The sequence below is a fragment of the Filicampus tigris genome, chromosome 3 (assembly GCF_054856515.1).
Source record: "Filicampus tigris isolate MCC_2025a chromosome 3, RoL_Ftig_1.0, whole genome shotgun sequence".
Lineage (NCBI taxonomy): Eukaryota > Metazoa > Chordata > Actinopteri > Syngnathiformes > Syngnathidae > Filicampus > Filicampus tigris.
The window spans coordinates 21,038,931-21,063,960 of NC_141219.1; the positions used below are offsets into that span (position 1 = coordinate 21,038,931).

The 25,030-nt window shown below is 41.6% G+C and overlaps 2 protein-coding genes across 5 annotated transcripts in view; one reads left to right on the forward strand and one right to left on the reverse strand.

The window, feature by feature from the left end:
• homer2 (homer scaffold protein 2) overlaps positions 1-17,441 on the reverse strand; it is a 33,226-nt gene extending 15,785 nt beyond the window's left edge. The window contains exons 1-2 of one of the 4 annotated variants that reach the window (XM_086026152.1): positions 17,280-17,441; positions 2,959-3,115 (exon numbers count right to left, since the gene is read on the reverse strand). In XM_086026152.1, coding sequence (XP_085882278.1) covers positions 2,959-3,115; positions 17,280-17,281 — 159 coding nt within the window. In that variant the 5' untranslated portion in view covers positions 17,282-17,441. Of the gene's footprint in view, positions 1-2,958; positions 3,116-3,257; positions 3,376-12,631; positions 13,047-17,279 lie in introns of those variants that run through there. The other 3 variants (XM_086026151.1, XM_086026150.1, XM_086026149.1) reach the window with 3 other exon arrangements.
• A 13-nt stretch (positions 17,442-17,454) lies between these two features.
• On the forward strand, positions 17,455-23,410 carry LOC147150241 (uncharacterized). Its single transcript, XM_086026154.1, has 4 exons — positions 17,455-17,618; positions 20,920-21,090; positions 22,143-22,313; positions 22,826-23,410. The coding sequence occupies exons 2-4, from the start codon at positions 20,921-20,923 to the stop codon at positions 23,001-23,003; spliced, it is 519 nt and encodes a 172-aa protein (XP_085882280.1). The 5' UTR covers positions 17,455-17,618; position 20,920; the 3' UTR covers positions 23,004-23,410.
• The last annotated feature ends 1,620 nt before the right edge of the window (positions 23,411-25,030 follow it).

The window sequence follows — 25,030 nt, forward strand, 5'->3', positions numbered from 1 at the left end:
AAAAAGTTTGTTTCCCCCCCTCTTAAAATAAAAAAACACCTCAACTAATTAATTAAATAAAGGTGACATAAATGGTTGTATAGAGAAGATTGCGAGACTGACTGGTGTTGGTCTAGTCACTTCTTAAGAGACAGACCGGAAAACAAACCTCCATCATCGGGTGTAAAGTTGAAGTGTGAAGTGTGTGAAGTTTGAAGTGAGTTTGAGTGAATGCCTCGCGATTTCACTATCAAAAGATCACGTCTGTGCCATTAATCCAAGCAACAGAAATGACAAATTCACACAAGCGCAGCCTTCTTAGTTAGATAACAGGAAAGTACTCTAGATCGTCTACCACACAGCCTAACACATTTCAAGTCAAACAGCATGCTTCACTAAAAGAACCAGCTGATGGTAGGTAGGCTATCAGCTCATTTACAATGTGTGCTAGACTCAAGGCTACTATTCCCAAGGTTAAGATACAGTGGAATTTTGCTTTTCATGATTACTCGGTTGCGAGGCGTCTAACTAAAACCAGACAATTCGAAACACAAATCAATATTCCCAAGAGAAAATAATATAAATTCAATTAATCTGTTCCAGGTAGGAATGTCCTGATCCCAATCGTGCGATCAGAAATTCATTTTCAGTTGATCGAAATTTGGGGGGGGGGGGGGGGGGGGAGATTTGGTTAAAGCTTTATTTGTTATTTTTAATGGCAAAAAAGCAACAAAAGAATAAAAAAATATACATATTACACATCCCAACAGCTGGAAACAGTGGAAGTAGACATTGTCGGGACGTACTGTCGCTGCAAGCTAACATGAAGCTAGCTGCTAGCGCTAACTCTGTTTAAACCGAAAACTGATATGATATCTGAGAACTGGGACAAAAATTCTGCATAAATTCTGAATAAATTAGCCAGCCCCTCAATGATCATGTTAACTATGTCTGAATGATCACCACGTCCATTTTTGAATCTAGCTGTTGAAATGTAAATTATGGCCAGCGATGGCAGCTTTCAACTGCCACTTTACACGTTCAAACTACGGCGGTAGAGAAGACTTCCCATACCGCCCTGCAAGATGAAAATCATTCATGCAAGACATTTACAGTAGACTGCTTTTTCTATGAGAAAAGTGTTTGTTCACTCGTGAAAGCATCCGAGAATGCTTCGGCCACCCGGACGTTCATGTAACATCACGGTAAATTGTCAAGTAGAATAATTGTAACCGAAAATGGATGCATGTTTATTAAGCACACTCAGCTCGCCTATTGTGGTTGCCTGCGGAACTGCCATTAGACAAAAATCTGTTACTCAATATTAGGGAGATGACAAAAAAGGAAGCAATGAGTGGGAGAGCGGAGAAAGGAGGTTTGACCTTGGGGAAGTACTGAAGAGAATATAAAAGTGCAGATGAATGCAGTCAGAAATAAATGTAGCTATCTGTGCTTTTTATGTATACAAATGAAGTCTTTTCTTAAAGCGTCTGCAAGATAAAAATAAGACAGAGTGGTCTGAGAGTCGCCAGTTATCTGCTGTCGGTACTGCGTGATGACATAACCTGATGAGTGTTGCCTCGCTGGCTTCAAGCAGTGGGAGTCACTTGACTAAACAATGCTTTGCAAAAACACACAAATAACTCACATTCATGTCTATAAAGAGATTCTAAAACTAAAATTACTGCGAAAATCCGATCATTACATGATACGAGGCCATTTCTTTGCAATGAGAAGCCTGAAAACATTTCCTCACAACCTTCAGCGGTTGAGTTGGTTATTCCAACAGTAAGCCCCGCAGACTTACTGTGTCTCTAAAATCACTCACAAGCAATCAAAGGGCTAAAAATGATCGCATGACAATATCTGCACCTTTTCACATGGAGAGCAGACTCTTATTGCCATGGAAACATAATCTACACTTTCACCAAGCAGAGGAAGAGTGGTGGTGTGAACATAAATATTTATACAGTTTAAACGGTGTCTATTATTACCTGCAATCTCAATATTGACTGTCTGTCATCAATTAGAGTATAGGAAAGCATTTTTCAGTCAGACTTGACATTATTTGTCGTTATTTGAGGAGCTTTAATATTAATGACGTTGAGTTCAAACTTTGACAGACAACTGCTACTGTTCTGAAATGGAAACCCTAACACTAAACCAAACACGGGAGTCTCACCTCAACTGTGTTACCCAATCCACATGAATGTAATTAATATTGTTATAAAGCATTGAATCATCTCATTTTAACGGGCTGCTACTTGTGCAAATCCAAATTTCAAGCAGAATTATAAGAAATCATAGATTATATAGCTTTTAGTTTCAGCATTTATCCCAAAGTCATTACGCTTCTGAATGGAAATATGAACAGACAGCCCCCAGCTATATTTATTATTACAAGCGGTCCTCGGGTTACGCAGTATTCGACCAACGTTTCGACTTTACGACGCCTCAGTCTCATCTGCCATTTTGTCCACATAGTCACATGATGTGTGTGTCAAAAAGAAAGCAGGCTCTTCTTGTGATGCTAGTCCAGCCAAGAGGATAGCCGTTACGATGGAAATTAAGTTGGATATCATCAAAAGTTCAGAGAAAGGCAAGACGCCGACGAACATCGGATATTTATTTAGAGATTTAGGGGGTATTAAAGCGGAAATTACGATTTACACAGAAATTTGGGTTATGTCGCCAGCGTAGGAGTGGAACTTGTTCGTAACTCGAGGACCTCGCTAGCACTTCGGTTCTCCTGGAATCATTCAGGTTTTAAAATGTCGGTGCCACATTTCGATTCCTAATCCGTCTCACGGAGGAAGCCGCCCAAAACAAACAAAGTACCAATAGTGTGCGTGCGCAAGTCTCATTCTAGGTCTCCATATCTGGATATGTATCAATATCAGAGGATGCATATCTGATCCATAAAGCTGCTGGGGAAGGAAAATAATCTCTGTTCGTCAACATTACAAAGCACACTCATACCTTTGATCCATCCACGCTGATGATGCGGTAGCTGTTGCGTGTGCTGTCATAAAAATAGGAGACTGTGACGGCCTGTTTGCTGGCCGGGACCCAGTTCTTCTTGGTGGTGGGGTCAATTTGGAAGACATGGGCTCTGGTGGTGTAGATTGGCTGCTCCCTGGGGGGTTGGAACAGGGGAGAGGGACAATTGTGAGCACAATGAGAGCAGCAATTACTAATGAAAAATATGTACCTATTGAGAGGCCTTCAAAATGTTAGCCAGATACAGTTATACAGCGCCATGAGACCGCACATGATACCTGCAGGATCCTACAACTTGATTCCAGAGAGACATAGGCAGGCCAGTTATAATGCAACACCACCAAAAATCCCCATGGCAACTCAAAGCTATTCACACATCAAGAAACATGCTCTGTGAGGTGATGAACACATATCACATGAGTATCATCCAGAGGTGGCAAATCCAGGGCAACCCCTGCCGCAGTTTGGCTTTACCCACAGATACTTCTACTCAATCGGCTTGTGAATGTCACATTACCAAACTCAGAAAACAGATGAGCCGTGATTGGTCGTGACTTGAGCGCTGAGAAACTGTGATCTCATTTTCAGTTGACAGAAAGTGACAAAATGGCCGCCCCCTGAGATGGATAAAAGCGGGTGAATTTTGCTGCTTAATTAATTCATTTTCCATAAACGCAATATAATCAGCATGCTGTGTTTAGACTAGTAGGGGCGCATAGAACATATTACTGTAAAGAAAATGTTTGAGTTGGCTCCCACTTTAACCATATTTATAATTCCATATGTACCAGTGGGGGGCGTGTTGGAGCCTATCCCAGCTGTCTTCGGGCAGTAGGCGGGGTACAGCTGGGATAGGCTCCAGCACGCCCCGTGACCCTTGTGAGGATAAGTGGTATCGATAATGGATGGATGGATGTACCAGTGGATAAAATAGTGACGATTGTACCATGTGATAAAATATACCACGCTAGTCCATTCAATGAATGGGAGAGAGCCTCGCCTTTCATATATCACTTTCCTCATGATTATTGCGCACACATTTTTTCTGTAGCAACCTTGACTGACAATATTTTTTTTGTATTAAAGAAAATTATACAATGCATCATATTTTATGGGGAGCCACGAAACATGATAAAAGCTGCCACAGTTCACGTCGCAGGGAGTCCACAAATTACAGTACATCTCCCAATGTGCGGGAGTGAGTGAACAATGTTTTTTGTTGTTGTTGTTTTTTTTGTTTTGTTTTTTACAACGTTTGGGTCCAAGTCGGGTTCGGAAGCATTGTGCCCTATGTGACGGGCCTCGGCACTAAAGGTGCGCAGTGCATCAAGCCACACATACATAAAGTCGTTAAATATAGCAAAATGCTGCACATAAAATAAACGCACAACTTTGTACTTTGCCGAAGTCTGCACCAAGTTTCTTTTACACTTTCTTTTCATCTGTCATCTGAGCTGATCCACTTGAGTTGGCACGTGGCTGTTGAGATTTTGGTGTGGCTGTGCCACATTGTATTGATCTGACAAATAAATAATATTTCCATGTGACCGCAATATGTTGATGTACCCCTAGGTGTACCCCTGGTTGGGCAACACTGCACCAGAGGTTCTAATAGTGAAACAATAGATGTATAATCGCTAGTGATGTAATGGGTTCAGTTGACATTTGGTACAGGCAACACAATGTTAAACTGCACATTTTTTGTGTAAATGGACAGATTTCAATGACAGCAGCTGAAAGCTTTTCTTTTCAGGAAGTGCAACATCAGTAATTTGTCTTTTTTTATATCATACAGAGAAGTACAATAGTAACCGTTTGGATTGTTGAGTCTGAACAATATTTTAAGAAACTTGACCCAGGGAGAGGCTGTTTGAATGCAGCTGGTCAGTGGTGTACAGTATAATAAAAATAAACAAACAAGCAAATAAATTAATTAATTAATTTTAAAAAACATGGTTAGCCATGACGTGATGGCTGTCAGTTTAACAGCAAAATGCACAACAATATATAAAAAAAAAATCAAATGATCAAATAAAAAAAAGACACAAGATAAAACAGTTAAAGCGGCTGATCTCGACATTCCAACAAATGTGCCATCTCTACCAGACTGAATCATCTTGCTCTCTAAACTGTACATGACTCAGACGCTGGCTAGTAGGGTGTCATTTGTCCATTTTCCCACTGCTAAAAGTGGCAAAACGCGCAGAAATTTGCATATCCTTGCAAAGTAGTCTAAAACGGTGTGAGGATCTGCGGGACACATTAGGCAGTTTGGGGGAATGAAATGGAAAGAAACTACATTAGCAGGAATCCCATAAAGCATTTTATATTTAAAGGGAAGTCAACCTTCAACCTCATAGTTCAGCTTCAGAAAACAGATGAGCCATGATTGGTCATTATCTGAGCACTGAATAACTGTGATGTCATTTTCAGTCGACAGAAGTGACAAAATGGCCGCCCTAATCCTAACTCTGAGATGGACAAAAACAGGTGGATTTTGCTGCCTAAACTCATATTCCATAAACACAGTATTAATCAGAATGTTGTGTTTAGACTAGTGAAGGTCTGTTCACTAGAACAGTAAATATGCAGAACGTGTACTGTACACTATTTCGGGACACAAATTCATCACCAGCAGAGCTATCTAATACCTTAATTTGAACACTCCTTTCCTCTGTTCCCACCAAAGTCTGTTAAGGTCGATTCGCTGGTTATCAGTGCAAATCACGGTCAGTCACGAGTCCAGATTCACTTTTCAATTTCATATTTATGAATTTAAGTGAACTGATTTAGGTATTTATGTTCTCATCGTTTGTCAGTAACATTCTACCACACACTACAACGAAACAGACCATTTTTACTGCTTGTGCCAAAGACCCCAAAGAGTTGGATTCAACGTCAAATGAATGGTAAGAGTTTTTACCGGAACCTATGCAATTGTGTTCTACTCTCAGCTCTGCCTGCTTGTGTGTTTAGGATGTCAAGTGATTTGTCATTTGTTAGCATTCTTGGGACCACCTTCCTTCACATTCTCATATCAATCAACTGGTGTCTCTAGCTTCACTTTGGTGATGTTCGACAGAAGCATTCAATAAAGAGGACATGCATTTCAGCATTACTGCCGGTTCAGAAATGCAGACAGTGAGGGACAGATATTCATGAGCTAATAAATCTTTTACTTCCACCAGGATTATAGTTCTCACAAAAATCAAAGCCTAACGAATGTGCACTCCCCGTTTAAGCTTAATCTCATTCCACATCTGGTTTAAAACACAGAAACCCGTTCTACAGATCACTGCTGCTACTTTGCCTATGCACGCGTGCACACATACGCTGACCTTTGCGATGGCGATGTCAGGAGCCAGCTCACTCTAGCAGGGAAGGAGGCATAAAAGGTCAATGCTGAACACATGGGTGCGCTCGCAACTGTTGGGTGATTGTAGTGATCTGCTTTTCTGAGATGTAACGCATTAGCTTGATTGATTTTACCGGATAAAAGGAGACGTATATCGCTTCCATTTTACAAGTGAGGGAGGCAGTGAATATCCATCCATCCATCCATGCTCAATATTGCTTTTCCTCACTACGGTCCTGGTTTAACTGGGGCCTACCACAGTTGACTTTGAGTGAGAGGTGGGGAACGCTGGTCGCCAATCATTTGCAAGCCACATTTAGACAAACAACCATTCACAGGACACCTAAGGACAATTTAGAGTCTTCAATGAACCTAAGCAAGTTTTTTGGGAACGCAAACTCCACACAGGAAGGCCAAAGCCTAGATCCAAAACCCAAACCTCAATATATGACTAGTGGACTGGTCAACATTACTACTCCACAATGACGTTTAGAACGTGACGTCCACTAGTCTCTAATGATGTCTTTTTGGCTTGAGGAGGAAGCAGAGATGCTTGCCGCAACAATTGGCATGCTTTTATTTTGAAGGCTTGATTTTACTGGCTACAGGATGTTCACGCCGATGATGCCCGAGTGTTGCTGAGCGGAGCGGGAGGACGGTTGTGAATAAAAGCTCGCACTGTGGAATACGCCTTGCCGTCTGTCTGTCAATACGACATAAACTATCAAAGTGGAAGGCGAGCGGGGAAGTATTTCACCGCACATGCAGAGGTCCATGATTATTTGCAAACACCGCAAATTCCATCATGCAGAACCAGCTGCTGTGGTGGGCCCAGAATAAGGACAGCTTTCCCCGCTTGGCCAAGTTGCGCAAACTACAGTATAACTCGCCATCCCAGTGGCAAGCACACCAAGAGATTTTTTTTCTTGCGTCTTGTTAAATGACGCATATGTTTGGCACAAATTCTGTTTGACATATCGGGTGACTATAAGTTATTGCAAAGCGATGAGGTGCACTTTGCAATCAGAGCAGACTCAAATATACTAACTACATTTTAATAAAGTGGCACTATAAACTTGAGTTGCTGTTCCCTGGCTTGGGTCAGGATGTTGAGGATACTGTAGTTAAAAATTTGGTTACGCCACCAATCGAAACAGATTATGCCCAGAGCAGGGACACAGTAGGTGTCCGCAGCTGTCACAGCACGCATCACTACACCAGCTCACGTCGCATTTCTGCACAGATGCATGAATAACTACCAGAAAAATGTTTGTCACGTTTGTCCAACTCAAATGACGGATTAGGGAAAGTACAGAGGCACTGCATGGGTACTCGTTTATCTTGGGAAGTCTACATTGGGGATTTAAAGGCAGCAGTTCTTCATCCAGTTGATTGCCAGATACGCACTCTCTCCACCCGATGCTTTAAATAATTTACAGGTGGGTGGGTGTTCTCAAGGGAGCATATTTGTGTTAGCCTGTAATGTACATTCTTCCAGCTCAAAGACACTTTGGTGATGGTCTAAAGCAAACCACATGCAACCATTCATGCCCACAAGATATCCGACAATAACAACTGTAATTCAATCAAAAGGACTGAGCACTGTTTTGTCCACAGTTGACTTTCTAAGATAAATGTGCCACATGTATACCAAGGAACCAGAATGGGTGATGTCCATTCAGGTTTTCTTGGACTTTGTACCTTAAAACTAAAGGTACTGGCTCAATATTACAGTTTTGTGAAAAGTGTTGACATTTTAGCTCTTTCAATTGTACTTTTGAGCGTTGACAAAGTGCATTGGGCCTTGCGTGTTGCTTCTCATAAGAGTAACGCGTTATTATTCACATTACTGCCGCAAAGAGAACATGATGACAATACCAGCGACACATGCACACATGCAAATTGGGTCAGCCAAGTGCTGATATTAGCAACATCAACAGGAGAGGAATAAACTCCGCACGTGCTTGGAGGCAAGAACCTCAAATGCACATCGTGTGAATGAGCCTGTAATACGTCATTAGGGAGACAAACGCTTTTACGTCATTTGAATCCTCCCAGCACAAAACAAAGCGGTTGGCGACAGTGAGGAGTTGGTTTGGCTGCACTGCTCTGTGTAACGATCCTTAGACACATTCTACCGAACCACCTGGTGGGTGAGTCCCCGTCATTCAGGTTTGCACTCTCAAAGTGAGACAAAAGCTGGAGTGGTAAGATGTGATGATACAAGCACATCTTACAAATGAGTTCTGGCAACAGACGTCACACATGAGCTAGTCCAACCTGTAGGGGCAGCCCATGTTCCACTGCTAATTACGCATGACTAAAGAATAGAAATAGATCGAAACAAACGTCTTTTTCTGGTGAAAAAAGAAGAGTCTACTCTTTCTTGTGGTAGGTTCGGTACTCACATTATCAGGGAAGACAATGTTCTGTGGTTCTAAACAGCTCAGTCAAAATTCTCTTTATGCTTTGAAAACAGCTGGCAGTGAATGACAAGCATACCGGTTTGATGGCAAGAAGGGTGTGTGTGAAGCAAGGATACTAATACAGTGAAGGATGCAACGACCAAACTCTTTTTTTTACAACAGAGACATTTCGTTTAACTTGGATTAACTTTGTTTCAAATTGATGATCAAGTTTCCTCTTAGAAATTCAGGTAGCTAATCAGCTCATCAAAGAGGAGAGCGGGCCCGATGAGAGCTTAATCTGCGAGCTGCACGGAAGAGGACATGAGAAGAGTCCACAGAGGCACAGCATGGCAGCAGATGGCCTCCCGAGCTTCAACCATCTGGCAAAGAGACTTCCAATCCGCCTTCAGCCTGTCTTCTTTCATTTACCCGTGTTTCATTCACACCAAGTGGTGCAGCCACTTTCATTCTACACCTTGCCGGAGTGCCTATTGACCAGACGGAGAAGGCACACTCAGATTAGGTTTATAGTCTGCTCTCCAGGCTGGCGGGGCAGCGAGACACCCAGTGCCACGTCACATGTGAGCCTAATCAATGAGTGTTAAGCCTTTAGATGTCAGTCTCTGGCCAGCCAGAAGATTATCATCTATCCCAGTGTTAGTGCAGCTCCCAGCACATACTTACTTTAAATAGCAATATGCGGCTTGCAGTGCTCTCGGCGTCTGTGCGTAAGAAAGGAATAGCTAAGGTTTATTCCAGAATACTTCCACAAGCCAATAAAAGTGAGCAAGTGAATGTATTTACAAGTATTAGAAAGGTTACGCTCTCAAATTCAAAATGCAAACGCGTCACTGTTTTCGGTCTTCAATGACTTTTTTTTTTTTTTACTGAAAAGTGACACAGAATTTTCAATCCACGTGGGATCAATATCAATATCAATACTAATGTGTCAAGGTCAGGAGGGCAGCAAAAGTTCACATGATGTGTGCGATTTATTGTTAATCTATAACCACATTTAATAACAAACGGGCCAGGGCCAAAGGGGCAAAACCCAGACACCCAACAAAAAAGAAAGGAAAAGAAAAACTGACACACTGTCGTCACTATGAAGAGCAATCAAGCTTGTTCTGAAATTTCACTTGTACAGGGTGTTCCAAAAGCCACTATACACGTCCTATTTCATTTCAGGTATCATTCACAGATGTGAGGCCGTTAGCATTTGACAGTTTAGGCTTTGTAGTTTTGCTAGCATATCATTCCCTTGCCCAAGGCTAGGCAAATTGAGATCGGAATAGCATTATTAAATTAGCCCCTGGCAACAAGTGTTTCTGTCCTTTACTGCAGTTCAGTGCCAGTTTAAGAATTGAGAAAGTTCATGTTGTGGAGCCTCATAATCTTCCGGTTGAAGCCTTTGAACACCCTTAAGTTGCTACAGTTAAAGCATTATCACTCTCAAAAGGATCTGCTAAATAGAGGTTCACTTGATGACCAGTCCACCGCATCCCTCTGGATGAACTTTCCCTGTTTTATTAGTCAATGCCTGCTCTCGAAGTTCGGTATTTTTATCAGATAAAGGTGACATGAGCCAGTCTTCTGCTGCGTCGTTTGCCAAGAACAGATCCTGTTTCAGGAAACTTGCAGTGGATACGCTGGATAGCGTGGATTGGACTCTGACATGGGGGCCATAAAGCTTGTCAAACTGGCGCTGAACTGTATTCGGTGCCAGAAAAACTACCTGCTGCTCCAATGTCAACTGATGAGCCATGGGCAAGGGAATGACATGATTACAAAAACTGCAAAGCCTAAGTCGTCAAATGCTGATGGCCTCACATCTGTCCAAATGATACCTGAAACTAGACAGAAAAAAATAAAAGACTTGCGACTTTTGGGACACTCTGTATACATGCACGCACACAACTATTAACTCACCACATTGCTTGTTTTTGCACATTTAAATTTCTGCTACCAATGTCACTGCCAGTTATTTTTCACCTATTTATTTTTTTTAACTTCAACAGAGATCTTGCATTCATGCTATCCTTGACATTGAAGTGGGGTTCTAAAGAATGGAACGATCTATTTGGCCTTGCCAGACGTATTGAGGTGTCAAGTATAACTACATGCTGGCAGTGAGTAAAAGCAGGCGAGTGCCGCGTCGCTATGTTGGCGACATGAGCTGAGACTGGCTCTCAGCTGCAGGTCCACAGGGGCCAGTTTCATGACAACACTATGGACTGCATTTCAAAGCATTTGGGTGAGTATGCAGACCTCATGAGAGGGAGTCACAGCTGTGGGACTCGCTTTTAAAAACAAAAGTGCGCTCGGAGAGAAACAGGTAGTGCAGCATTCCCTTAACATTACTGGAGCCAAACTCACCCTTTTTACTCTAACTGCCCAATTATTGTCCATTACTTGCATTTGACAGGCACAATATGTATTATTTTTTTCCCCCCAACGTACACATTTAATGAAGAATACAGTAGATATGCACAGACTGGAAAAATGTTGAATTTACTCAGTTTTTTTCAAGTGGTTGGATGACATAAAATCATCTGGATCCAGATTTTTTAAAGTAGACTATACAACTACTGTACTACATTATTTTCGCACAACCATTTGACGAAATGAGCAAAAAAAAAGTTTTAAAAAAAAAGTTACAAAAAAAAAAAAATCAGTGCATGCCATAACCAGTAACTCGCACACTGAATCAAACCATTAGAAACACCTCTCAGTAAGACACAGTGCAGTTCTATATCAATGCCAAAGTCAAATCACTGTATTCATGCAGTTGAACCTCTAACAGATCAAACACATTCCAGGATGCCAGACTGACTTCTGATTTGTGTGGGTTTAGAATTGATTTTCCCATTAGAAAAAATGGATATGGAATAAAACTGTATGCTGTCATCATAAAACATTTGTTAACAATGCTTTACGTAAAACATTGTATTGATCCTAGCTCTCACAAGTGTAAAAAGCAACCGTGATTGATCATATACTGTATCAATATACAGTATATGCAGAGCATTACATGCTCTGGCACTAGCGGTACCTTTTTGTAGCGCCTTCGTATTTCCAAATGTCCCCACTACTGCATGACATTTGACATGACACACACTAGTAGGACAACTTTAGCATGTTGTGTAGCATGTTACAATATGAGGCAAAACTACAAATGGAAATTTGGGTGATCTAGCAGAGTGCAGGAGGCCACTAGTGCAGGACACATACCTACTATTTGGCCCCAATAGTCTTAGCACAGTATTTTACTAGTACTGTAATAGTGTCATTTCGTAGTAGTAGGGTAAAGTGGCACGCGCCGTGGAATAAATATTACTCGTAAGTCATTCGACTATTGCGCCCGAGTCATTCTACGAGAGGACTATAAATTGTCTTGAGAGGACATAGACTTTAACCTGGATATTAAGAATATAGAGTAAATGGCTTTCCTTATGTAAAAATCCAACTGGATAATGGTAGACCACCAGTATCGATTTGGACCACTGGTAGTCCACAGACCGCGTTGGAGAAAATAGTCTCGAGTGCACCGTGGGTGTCCACAACGACCTCCACACTTAATTGCAACACGCACACTCAGTGGGCAGCGCTGAATGACACCATTACCTATAAAGCACATGTTAATACCGATTTTCCGTAATCTATGGCAAATTAATTCATATAACAATTCTATTTCGATGGTGCAATATATATTTTAAGGGCGTTGCTAGAAGCTAATTTGGGCTCACATAGATAAGTGGCGGAATTATTACAATGATCGTACTATGGTCCATTCATGACATTAAAGTGGGAAAAAAGGGAAGGTATGTTTAAGGACTAGAAAATGGGAGCAGGTGTCACATTCAGCAAGTCTGGATACTAGTGTACTCACCCCATTGTAACGCGGAGATATTTCGGATCTGTAACGTGACGCGAGGCGAACGCGAATCAAAGTCCACAATCTTCGTTTAAGGTTGTTCTCCTTCGAACACGTCCCGTTGTCGCACACAGAAGACAATCTCTGAGCACTTGTTTCTTTCGTGGGCTTCAAGGTTTGCCAAGCTGTCTCCTCCTGCGCCTGTCAACCAAGTTTTCGCCTGCTGTGTGTGCGTGAGTGTTCACCCTCGTCACATACGCGGCGGCGACCAAATTTAACAAAAATAAATAAAAATAAAACAATACAACTAAAACTTTCACCTCGCTGTCCTCTTCGAAGTGGCCGCTGAATTAGTGGAGTTAATGTTGGCCTTCACCTGCCTGACTTTGTTCCTCCTTCTCTCCCCCCCAGTGAGTGGGCTCGAGTTTCATACGCGTCAAGCAACAGCAGCAGCAGCGACACAGCGCGGTTTACACCTGCTCACACGCCCACACATTTTTTTCTAAGTAGTAACTAAGAAGTACAAAAAAATAAATCTGCATTCAATTCATTCCCATTATTATTTTGAAACCCCCCAAATTATTGCCTACACACATATATAAATACAGTATATACAGAGAGAGGGACTGAGAGAAAGAAATCAGAAATGTAGAAATTTGTGCAAATTTATTAAAAAAGAAAAACTGATGTATCATATGGTCATCACTCATCAGTATTCAGACCCTTTGCTCACTGCTCAGTATTGAGTAGAAGCACCCTTTTGAGCTAGTACAGCCATGAGTCTTCTTGGGAATGATGCAACAAGTTTTTCCACACCTGGATTTGGGGATCCTCTGCCATTCTTTTTTGCATATCCTCTCCAGTTCTGTCAGGTTGGATGGTAACGTTGGTGGACAGCCATTTTCAGGTCTCTCCAGAGATGCTCAACCGGGTTTAGGTCGGGGCTCTGGCTGGGCCGGTCAAGAACGGTCACAGAGTTGTTCTGAAGCCACTCCTTTCTTATTTTAGCTGTGTGCTTCGGGTCATTGTCAGTTAAAAGGTGAACCTTCGGCCCAGTCTGAGGTCCTGAGTACTCTCAAAGAGGTTTTCCTCCAGGATATTTCTGTACTTGGCCGCATTCATCTTTGCTTCAATTGCAATCAGTCGTCCTGTCCCTGCAGCTGAAAAACACCCCCACAACATGATGCTACCACCACCACGTTTCACTGTAGGGATTGTATTGGGCAGGTGATGAGCAATGCCTGGGCTTCGCCACACATACCGCTTAGAATTAACACCAACAAGTTCAATCTTGGTCTCCTCCGACCAGAGAATCTCATTTCTCATAGTCTGGGAGTCGTTCAAGTGTTTTTCAGCAAACTCTATATGGGCGAGGCTTCCGTCGGGCCACTCTGCCATAAAGCCCTGACTGGTGGAGAGCTGCAGTGATAGTTGACTTTGTGGAACTTTCTCCCAGCTCCCTACTGTATCTCTGGAGCTCAACCACAGTGATCTTTGGGTTCTCCTTTTCCTCTCTCACAAAGGGTCTTCTCCCACGACTGCTCAGTTTGGCTGGACGGCCAGGTCTCGGAAGAGTTGTGGTCTTCCCAAACTTCTTCCATTTGAGGATTATGGAGGCCATTGTGCTCTTAGGAACCTTGAGTGCTGCAGAAATTCTTTTGTAACCTTGGCCAGATCTGTGCCTTGCCACAATTCTGCCTCTGCTCTCCTTGGGCAGTTCCTTTGACCTCATGATTCTCATTTGCTCTGACATGCACTGTGAGCTGTAGGGTCTTATATAGACAGGTGTATGCCTTTCCTAATCAAGTCCAATCAGTTTTCTTAAACACTACTGGACTCCAATAAAGGGGCAGAATCATCTCAAGGAAGATTAGAAGAAAATGTGTGACGTAGTACTCACCGATGCTGTGTACTTACAGAATGACGGAACTGTTATTGCACTGTAGTTGGCATCGACTACGGCCCACAGTAGCCGTGTCTTTGGAAGATGTTACAATACAGTTCAATCGTACACTTATAATTGATTTTCCCAAGCCACACATAGCCGCAACATAAGGATGAAAGAGCCGCGGAATGCCGACTCCTGGTCTATGCACACTGTGTCATCAATGCCGTAGAGTCAGAAAATAATGTGAGAACGCCGCAGAGAAATCAATGTACCGGTATTTAAGTTAGGCTCGCTACGGCCGCGCATACAAGCACTTCCTGTACTACAAAGACCAAAATTCCAAATAAGCACTCCCTGTACTGCAAAGACCAAGATTCCATACAAGCACTTCCTATACTACAAAGACCAAGATTCCATACAAGCACTTCCTATACTACAATGACCTAGATTCCTTGTGGTTGAGCATGCGCAGAGCGTGCCGTGGCGTATACAGCGAACATATTTGGGTTAGAAAAGGAGTAACCCAGGCATGCTATTCGGAATTTTATAAACCCGAATAAGGGCATATTTGGGTTATTGCGCGCGTTGATATCACTTTTGAAAACCTGAAAACTGACAATATTCTGGTTGTAAAAGGGTTATTGACTGCATGTAAATGTAGTCACAGTTGCCAATGTTCTTCAGTTGCTCTATTCCTACAAGCTGTAACACAATGCATTCATTCAGGAGCTGCTATTATCAATCTTAAAGCGGAAATAAACCCAAACACATTTTTTTTGTTTTTGTTTCTAGCAGGAATATGAATATGAATTGAATATGAATTAAGCAGCAAAATCCACCCCTTTTAAGCCATCTCAGGGGGCGGCCATTTTGTCACTTCAGTTGACTGAAAATGACATCACAACTGCTGAGGGTTTATATTAACGACCACTCACGGCTCATCTTCAGAAAACAGGTCAGCCGTGATTGGTCGTTCCCTGAGCAGTTGTGTGTTGTCATTTCCAGTCAACAGAAGTGACAAAATGGCCGTCCCCGGAGATGTCTAAAAACGGGCGGATTAACTCTTATTTATCAGAATGCCTTGTTTCAATTAGTGGGTCATGGTATATGTTTGTAGACAATGACATTAACGACGTCTTTGTAACAGAATAGAGGATGGTAATTACCACAAAATCTTTAAAATTAAAAATGGTGCTTCTCTTGCACTGACACTATTTTTACATCTTCGATTGAAACAGTAAAGCTCAATAAACTCGGGCCTGTGTGAAAGCCACATGTCTAAGGTCTCAAATTCTTTTGGAATTATGTTTCTATCAGCTACAGGGGCTGAGACATTAATTATTTTGTAGGTGTTGAATTTCTAGGTTTTTTTCAGTTTTCAGGGGAACTCCAAACATGACCTTAGGTTTTGGCCCAAAAGTTTTATTTTAAAGTTTAAAATGGCATACCTTAACCAGAATCCCGTGCCGCATTGTGGCCATGGGTAAAATGGGTAAAATGTAGCTCACACTCCTACACCCGTCTATCAATTCTGGTCGTCGGTCGACGGACCATCCGTCAGTACGGACAGACAGAATACCCACCTCTGGTCAATACAACTACTGTATGTACACAAGTATTTACAAGCAGAGCTGGGCATTCCGCCTATGTGACGGACCGTTCTGCCTGTCTGTATGATGGACGCCCATTTCGTCGGCGATAAACGATAGACGGGAAACTTTAAAAAATTGTTGGACTATATAGCCAGGTTGTGGGCTAGTACTAGTTTGTCAAAGTTGGTAGTCAGAAACGCTAACAGAAGCCAGTTTAAAATGATAGTCAGACTGGCCTAAAGGCGATTACTATTTGGTCCGGCTGGACATAATGGCGGATAAATGGAAAGTGAAAGGGTACCCCGCGCTCTAACTGCTTTAAACAACAAAACGTACGTCGCGGGGATGCTTTATTAGGATTGCTTTATTGTTAATGTCTGATGTCACATTGTCTTCTATAAAGCACTTTGTCACACCTGTAACTGTAACAAAGCGCTTTATACATCAAGTTGGGACGTTGAAAAGTCCCTAAGTGTTCTGACTAGACCACAGCAAAAACTACACTGTTATCTGGGATCACACAAAAGTGATTTATTAAAGTGAAAATCAACCCAAACCCAAACATTTTTTTCAAGAATATGTTCCCAGCAGGCCCACTTGTTGAAACAGGGCATTCTGATTAATATCGCGTTTGTGGAATACGAGTTAAGCAGCAAAATCCACCCCTTTTTAGCCATCTCAGGGGAACGGCCATTTTATCACTTCTGTCAACTGAAAATGACATCACAAATGCTCAGGGCTCAGCAAAATGACCAATCACGGCTCAGCTTCAGAAAATCAGGTGATTTTTAGACAAAATGGCCGCCCCCTGAGATGTCTAAAAAGGGGTGGATTTTGCGGCTTAACTCATATTCCACAAGCACAGTATTTATCAGAATGCAGTGTTTCTACTAGTGGGCCTGCTGGGAACATATAAGTTTGATTTAAGAGAGTTGAATCACGATTCAATGTTGGCATCCTAATACCTGTAATGCGGTACTGTACTACTACCAGTCTTTAAAAAAAAAAGTTTTTTTTTAGTTAACCCAAGCATCTATTTGTACAGAGTGTACATAGTTTCTACCACTGCTAACTGTACAGCATATCCTGATACAAGGAACATTTGTTTGTCAAACACATACACCTTTAACACTGCAGCTTTAACAGAAGACGACGTGACAGTTTCCTTCTCTCGTGCACTTACATGGCTTCCAAGGAGTTCGTGACACTTTCCACAAAAAATAACGATGAACTATAATGTATCTTGAGTAAATGTGCCACTCATGGGCATTATTCACTCAGTGTATTTCTATATATTCTGCTTTGGAACTAGTAGTACCCCAATCGACTTTGACCCTTGTGTATTGTTTTTGTTTTGTCCCTCCCCCGAAATGTGATTGCCGTCCATCAAACGCACGTGCGTGTGTTCTCCGGAACCAATGTCATCCATTTCGTTGTTTCCAGGGGGAATAATTTCAGCGTCTTACTATTTGTACACTGACTCGTAGGAAAGGAAACCGGTGTGTTTTTGTGGTGTGTTCAGGTATGTTTTAAAACGTATAGCTAATAACTACTTGGTTGTTCTTTACTGCTTTGTTGTTGCGTTACAGGTTTGGTGAATACCAAGTTGCATCTAGTCACATCTCGTTATGCACATGAGTTGTTGAGGCTTTCTACATTGCACGCATAGCCAAAGAGGCTTAATCTAAAAATTGTAAACAATCGAAACGCCGTTTAAAGCATATATTTCATATCCTTTATATCCATTAAGGTCCATGTACCACTATGCTCTTTCTACGTAAAACTCCACTGCACTTGGACAAAGAAAATGTTGCAACTATTTTACTAGTTCCGTTTTCCCCACAACTAGTGCCACTTTTGGCTTACTAGTACGCAATAAAACCTTATTGGCAAACTACTGTGGTAGACTAGTACAATTATAGGCCCAACTAGTAGGGCTGAATCACGCGTTAGTTGCTTTCTGCACCAAATAGCGACTGCTAGTATGCCCAAGTTGTCCTGTTAGTTATACAGCAGTGGAAACATTGAAATTAATCAGATATTTGTTTTACTTATGCAACCTTGTAAGTTGCGCCACTCGTGTGCTAATTGTCATACTAGTGAAGATGGAGCACTTAGTTTAGCTTTATGGAAAGCCATGTGAGCATTTATTTGATATCTAGCTAAAGGTACATGCACTAGTACACTCTGGACTCACTAGTAGCCAGGACAACTTTGACATACAAGTAGTAAAATTACATGTTACTAGTGGTGAGGTGGTGGCCGACTGGTTAGCACAACGGCCTCACATTACAAAGATCCAGGGTTCGATTCTGGGCTGCAGCCTCCCTGTGTGGAGTTTGCTTGTTCTCCCTGTGCATGCATGGGTTTTCTCCAGGTACTCAGGTTTCCTCCCACGTTCGAAAAACATGCATACATTTTTTCTTTTTAAATCAACGAATCAGACGTAAAATACCTTTTTTTTTTTTTTTTTCTTTTTTTTAAATTGACATCCCTTTTGTTAAAAAAACAGGACATTACTTGCACTTAACAGTGCACAAAGGGAAAATGCACACACATAAATTATGATTTAGTTACTACAACCTCTAGCAAAAATTATTGAATCGCCAGTGTCAGAAGATTTGTTGTTTAATTTTGTAGAAGAAAAAAAAAAATGCAAATCGCTGACATGACACAATACTTGGCTCATTTAAAAATGCAACTTTCTGGATTTAAGAAATACTACAAGAAATCAAGAAGAGATGTGGTAGTCTGAGACTTGTTTAGACCGAGCAGAGTGGAAAACAAATATTGATTCATCCATCCATCCATCCATTATCGATACCGCTTCTCCTCACCAGGGTCACAGGGCATGCTGGAGCCTATCCCAGCTGTCTTCGGGCAGTAGGCGGGGTACACCCTGAATTGGTTGCCAGCCAATCGCAGGGCACACAGAGACAAACAAACATCCGCACTCACAATCACACCTAGGGGCAATTTACAGTGTCCAATCAACTTACCACGCATGTTTGTGGAAACCGTGGGAGGAAACCGCAGACCCGGAGAAAACCCACACAGGCACGGGGAGAACCTGCAAACTCCTCACAGGAAGGCAGGGATCGAACCCACGACCTCTGAACTGTGAGGCGGACGTGCTAACCAGTCGTCCACCGTGCCGCCAATATTGGAATATATATATATGGAATCATTAAGCAAACAACAAAAGAACACTTTAACACACCAGTAGTACTTTGTTGCACCACCGCTGGCTTGGCTTTTATATAAGATTGGAGTCTTTTCAAGATTTTCAATAGGATTGCAATCTGGATCACTTGCAGACTATGACATTAACCTTATGTGTCTTTTTTCAAGGAATGTTTTCATAGTTTTTGCCCCAATGTCCTTTCAATTGATCGGATTAGTGTTCAAAAGGTCAACGTAAACTTGTGCATTTATTAAATATGTAATGACAGCGTTCTCCTACAGCCCCATATCATCGATGACTGTGGAAATTTGCATGTTTTCTTAAGGCAGTTGTCTTCATAAATCTCATAATCTCAGCTCCCTTGTTACACCCTGGCCAATGGTAGAACTAGAATCCAGTGTGTTTTTCTTGCTTTGGTCCAGGAAATCCATCTGTATTGTCGTATCAGCTAATTAGCGCTAAAATAACCTGTCATCTCTGTCCCGGTTTCCAAGTGTCCGAACTCCCATTTTTATGCTGCTCTGACTACATGAGAAGCCAGCATTTAATAAAGACAAAGGCGTTGATACACTGCCTAGATGGGCTTCATTGACTGACTGCTTAACATTTGAATTTAATGCTCATTAGCCAGCCACATATTCCCATACAGACGAAAAGCTTCCCGGCGTTGTGCTCGAATGTAGCGCACATTCAAGCATGTGCGCTCCCCATGTACAGTAAACACGTCACGCGAGTGCCATCCAAACATGCCTCTGTGACAAAATGTCCCGTGCTGAGACAGACTTTGTGAGTCACAGAATGTCATGAGTTGCAGTATGTTTTTGCCATTTTATTTACACAGCTTGCACTGTGGTTGGAATTGATTTAAATATTATTATTTATTGTTTTGACCAGGACATGTCATGTTCAATAATACATACATGATTAATGTAACTGCAGGGTCTTCAATTCTTAACCCATTAAGGACTAAAGCAAGACCAAAACCTAAGGTCGCCTTTGGAATTACCCTTGAAAACCTGAAGATTTCCCAGAAATTCAATACTTAGAAAATGATTAATATATCAGCCCCTGTAGCAAACAGAAACATAATTCCAAAAGAATTAAAGAGTTTAGACATGTGGCTTTCACACAGGCAGAATTTATTTACTGTTTCAATCGATGATGTAAAAATAATGTGTCAGTGCAAGAGAAGCACCATTTTAATTTTTAAAAAATTATTCTATAAAATCTATTCTGTTACCAAGATGTCTATATCGTCATTGTCTTCAAACCATATCATATCACGTTCCACTGTTCGTGCGCGTCGTCTATATATCACTGCCGCGACCGACAGCGTCCGCCATGTAGCCTACCTACGGCTCGAAAAAATTCCACGACATCCTCCACGGTCTCGAGCCACCCTCACGTGTATATTCTGATGCATTAAATTGGCTAAGAGACGGAGAATTGGATTGAAAAAAGACACAGACGTAGCCGCTCTCCCGGCTTTTAATGTTGAACATGATTTGCAAATCATTGTATTATGGTTTAATTTATGTTCAACACAATGTCCAATTGGAATTGGGCAAATACTTTTTCATGGCAGTGTACATATAGTTATAGCCGTTTGCCTCTTAAACCAGCGTCTCATTCATTTCAGGATGTGTGAAACTACAGAAAAACAACCAAGTTCCGAGGAGACCTTCACTCACAGATTTTCCTCCGAGGACCAAGAGCAACAGCAGTCCGTGAACAGTCTGGCTGATCCTCCTCCTATCATGGAGGACTGCAGAGGTCGTGAAGGAGAGAAGCATCAAGGAAGCGACAGAAGGTAGAGTTGTGCAACATAATATATACTGTACATCGTAGATAGGATGTCAAATGTCTATCGTGTGATATAACAGTGATTTCGATTTCTGTTTAGTGAATACTGGCGCATTTTGCTCCATCTGATCACCGGTTTATTTATGAGTTCTTTTCAATTGTTTTACTGCAGGACCGCAATTTCCCGGCTACAAAGCACATCTGATTAAAAGCCGGAACAGCTGAATTTAGCCATAAAACCAATATCATCATATATTGGTCTTTTCGCATTATTAGGCGCGGGTCTCTGTTATAACAGGGATTATTAGCAAAGAAAGGGGTCACACAGATGGGTTAAAAAAAAAAAAAAAAAAAGTCACCTTAAACACCAATGTATACTTTTTTCCCCCAAGGAATGCCAACCGTGGCTAGTTACACAGTAGCCTCCCAGAAACGTTCTCAGTCTCAGTTGTCTCATTGTCACACTAGGCAAATTCACCGACAAGGGGCGTCCGGTAACTAAACAAAAAAAACAACAGAGACAGTGATCACGCTGCAGAGAGCGCTTTATTTATGGCTCTCATTCACCATGTTCATTAAATTCAACTCCAGCCATGCACTGCTTAGCATACACACTTCCACACTTTTCTCACAGGCAGCCCGCCTCTTCCTCACGCACGTCCAGTCCACACACATACACGTCACACATCAAGACCTCAATCACACCCAAGCAACAGTTTGGGAACCAATGGCAAACTCAACCAAGCCTCCCACTGAAATACGGACATGACTGATTATAAATATTCAGCATGAAGGTGCACACGGACAATGTCATTGGTCCACTGTGACCTGTTCGGTTATCTCGTTGGTCAGATGTGTGGAAATCTATTGGTGGCTTTAAACTCGTCAGTGAAAATAAATATACCGTATCACATTAAAAGCCCAATTTTATTTTATTTTTTACACAATTCTGTAATGGTTAATATACCAGTATGTAGAAGCTCTTTAACCAAACGGATATTTTTCTGCATACAGTAATAGCTGTTTGCCTCATGTTAACCATAGTCGTATTCATTTCAGAATGAGTGAAACTACGGAAAAACCTCAAAGTTACGAGGAGATGTTCGCTCAAAGGTTTTCCCCCGAGGACCATGAGTACCAGCAGTACGTGAAGAGGCCAGCTGATCCTCCTCCTATTGTGGAGGACTGGAGAGGTCGTGGGGGAGGAAACCGTCAAGGAAGAGAGAGAAGGTAAGAGTTGTGCAATATAGCGATTATATATGAAACATCTTTCATGATATAGCAGTACAGTGGTCCCTCGCTATATCACGGTTCACCTTTCGCGGTGAAAACTAAAAAACTATTTTTTTACAGTTTTACTTTGTATGCTGTTTTTTTACAGCGTACAAGCCCGCATTGTGTCCTAATTGACTGCCTGTATTTTTTACAGTGCAATTCAGCATACTGTTTTTACAGTGTACGACCCCCAGCACTGTATTCTGCGTCCTGATTGGCTAAAGTACTGTAGACACATTTGAATACACTCACATGTCTCGCACAGAATGCGTTTGGCTTACTAAATTTAAAGGACACAAGTGTCAATAAAGATAGGAGGATGAACTTACACTTAACTGGACCTTTCAGGTTTTGTTCTTACAGTTTTCAAATCTAATCGAAGGTGGCATGTCAGTTTCTTCTCATCTTCTCGCCCAAGAGAGAAAAAAAGAGGCCACAACTACCAATAACTATATTTTTCCCCGTAGGTACCAGGACCGTCAAGGAGGTCGCGGTTGGGGGGAAGGCCAAAGTTGGGGCGGAGATCGCCCTGGAAGAGGAGAGCATTACAGGCAGCAGCAACACAAAGACCGGTACGGGGGGCATGATCGTGGCTCTCAGGAAAACTACTCGCATTATCATAGGCCTCGTTATGACAGATACTGATCTCTATTATGAGGACTTAATGTTGTACTTGTTAGTTCCTTTTTATGGATGTCTCACAGTCTCGTATCAGATCACAAATGTTTGTTTTCATCATGAGTTTGGCATACATGTAAATTTGACCCATTAAAAAGAGATTGGAAAGCTTTCACAAATCAGTGTTTGGAGGAAAAAAAATACCTGGCCTTGTTATTGTTGTGTGCAAGTTGTTGAATCGGTGATGTAATTAGACATTTCACTGAGGATTGTAAGTGATCTGTTTTAACCGTAATCAAACATGACTTGAAACGAAATGAAGAATTTGGCTTTGTGTGCTCACTGTCAAGCTTGTCGAAGCTGCTCCATATGGACCATTCTGAATAAAGTGGTACCTTGATTTACCAGAGAGGTTTCTCAAGTTACAAGCCATCGCTTCGTTTATTTTTTTTCGTGTCCTTTTTTTAAAAAATTTATTTAAATTTTTTTTTTTGCTTTGTGGTGCGAGACAAATACGTTTTTTTATGCCTGGCTTGCACACTTTAAAGTGCTGCGATTCTCCTGTCCAGACTGCTGTCACCCAGTCATCACCAACGGAGCACGGAAGCAGTTTATTGGATCAAAATATGCAATGCGATGTTCCACCTTCAAGGGGAACTAGACTTATTATAGTTTCCTGAGTGCAGAAGAAGAAAATTAATTCTTGTCTCTCGAAGAATGTGCTCTCCACCAGATTTGCCAGGGAACGCCCTCATTTCAGGGTCGCTCATGTCAGAGTGTGTACATTTCATGAAGGTGTCTTAAGTGACATACTTGAGTCGATGCGGGGGGGGTATCTGCGCAGTCAAAAAAATGTGTCGCTGCGCACCTTTTACTGACTTAAACACATTGCCGAATATGACCCTTAGTGCATCAAATTGTCTTACTAGTGAGGACAAAGAGCATACTAGTACATGGACTTTAAGTCAGATATCAAATAAATGCACAAATGGCTCGCCATTGTGTCATACACTAGTAGCCTCTTGGACCAGAATCCAAATCATCTTTGTCGGTCAAATACAAATACAAATACAAATACTCGATAGACACAAGCAGTTTGTCTATTGAGTTGGAGCTACACAAGTACTCTACCCAAAACATACACTATAGCAAAATATACATTTAGGACATAAACACAAATGTACAAAGTAGGGCTGTGAAAGTTAAAGCATTACCTATGGAGGTTTATTTAAATTTTATAATGCACAAAAAAAACAAAACGGAGTTAACTAATCTCAATTTTATTTACTTCCTGTGCAGCTGACCTCTGCTCACTGCGCAGCCAAAGTTAGAGAGTCACTGTTGCAAAGACGGACATTTACATAGTTTTACTTTAAAAAGTTGCTTGATGGCTTATTGCAGAAATCACAAATAATTTGCACTTTGAAAAGACAAATTCAAATACCATATTACGGTAATTGTATGTTTTTGGTGTGTCGTTCAACAGTTGTATTTTACAGTAAAAGAATAGTATCAAAGAAAGCTATTAGAACAGTCAATCAAAATATACTTTTACTTTTTTCCCCACAATTCCAAGATTTGTAAAAAAAATGTAGCTGTAAATATAGTATGATTAACTGATCAATTATGGAAAATGTGATTAATTAGTTTAAAAAATGTAATCGTTTGACAGCACTAGTACAAAGTACAGCGAGCCAACTTTAAACTCTAAAGCAATTTTAAAGCGCAGTAAAACCGATCAACTACCATAACCGCCTGTTTTGCCTTTCTCATCTCGGATGCTGTGAAACACCTTCCTTGTTAGGAAGGTACAACTTGTGACCCCATTCAATGTCCATTACATTTTAATTAGTACGTCATTAATGCATTATGCGAGGTGGCGAGCGCACACGAAGAAAAACAGTCGAGAGAGCAAGCGGCAGTAGCGAAAGGAGCCATGACAAATCCCCTCGGCCTGTCTGGCAGCCTGTCAGGCTTTGTGCGGCCTGTTTGGGATGATGCAAAGTGACAGCCGTGGAGACAGTGTGCTGGGGGCCATGTCCTTGGTGGAGACT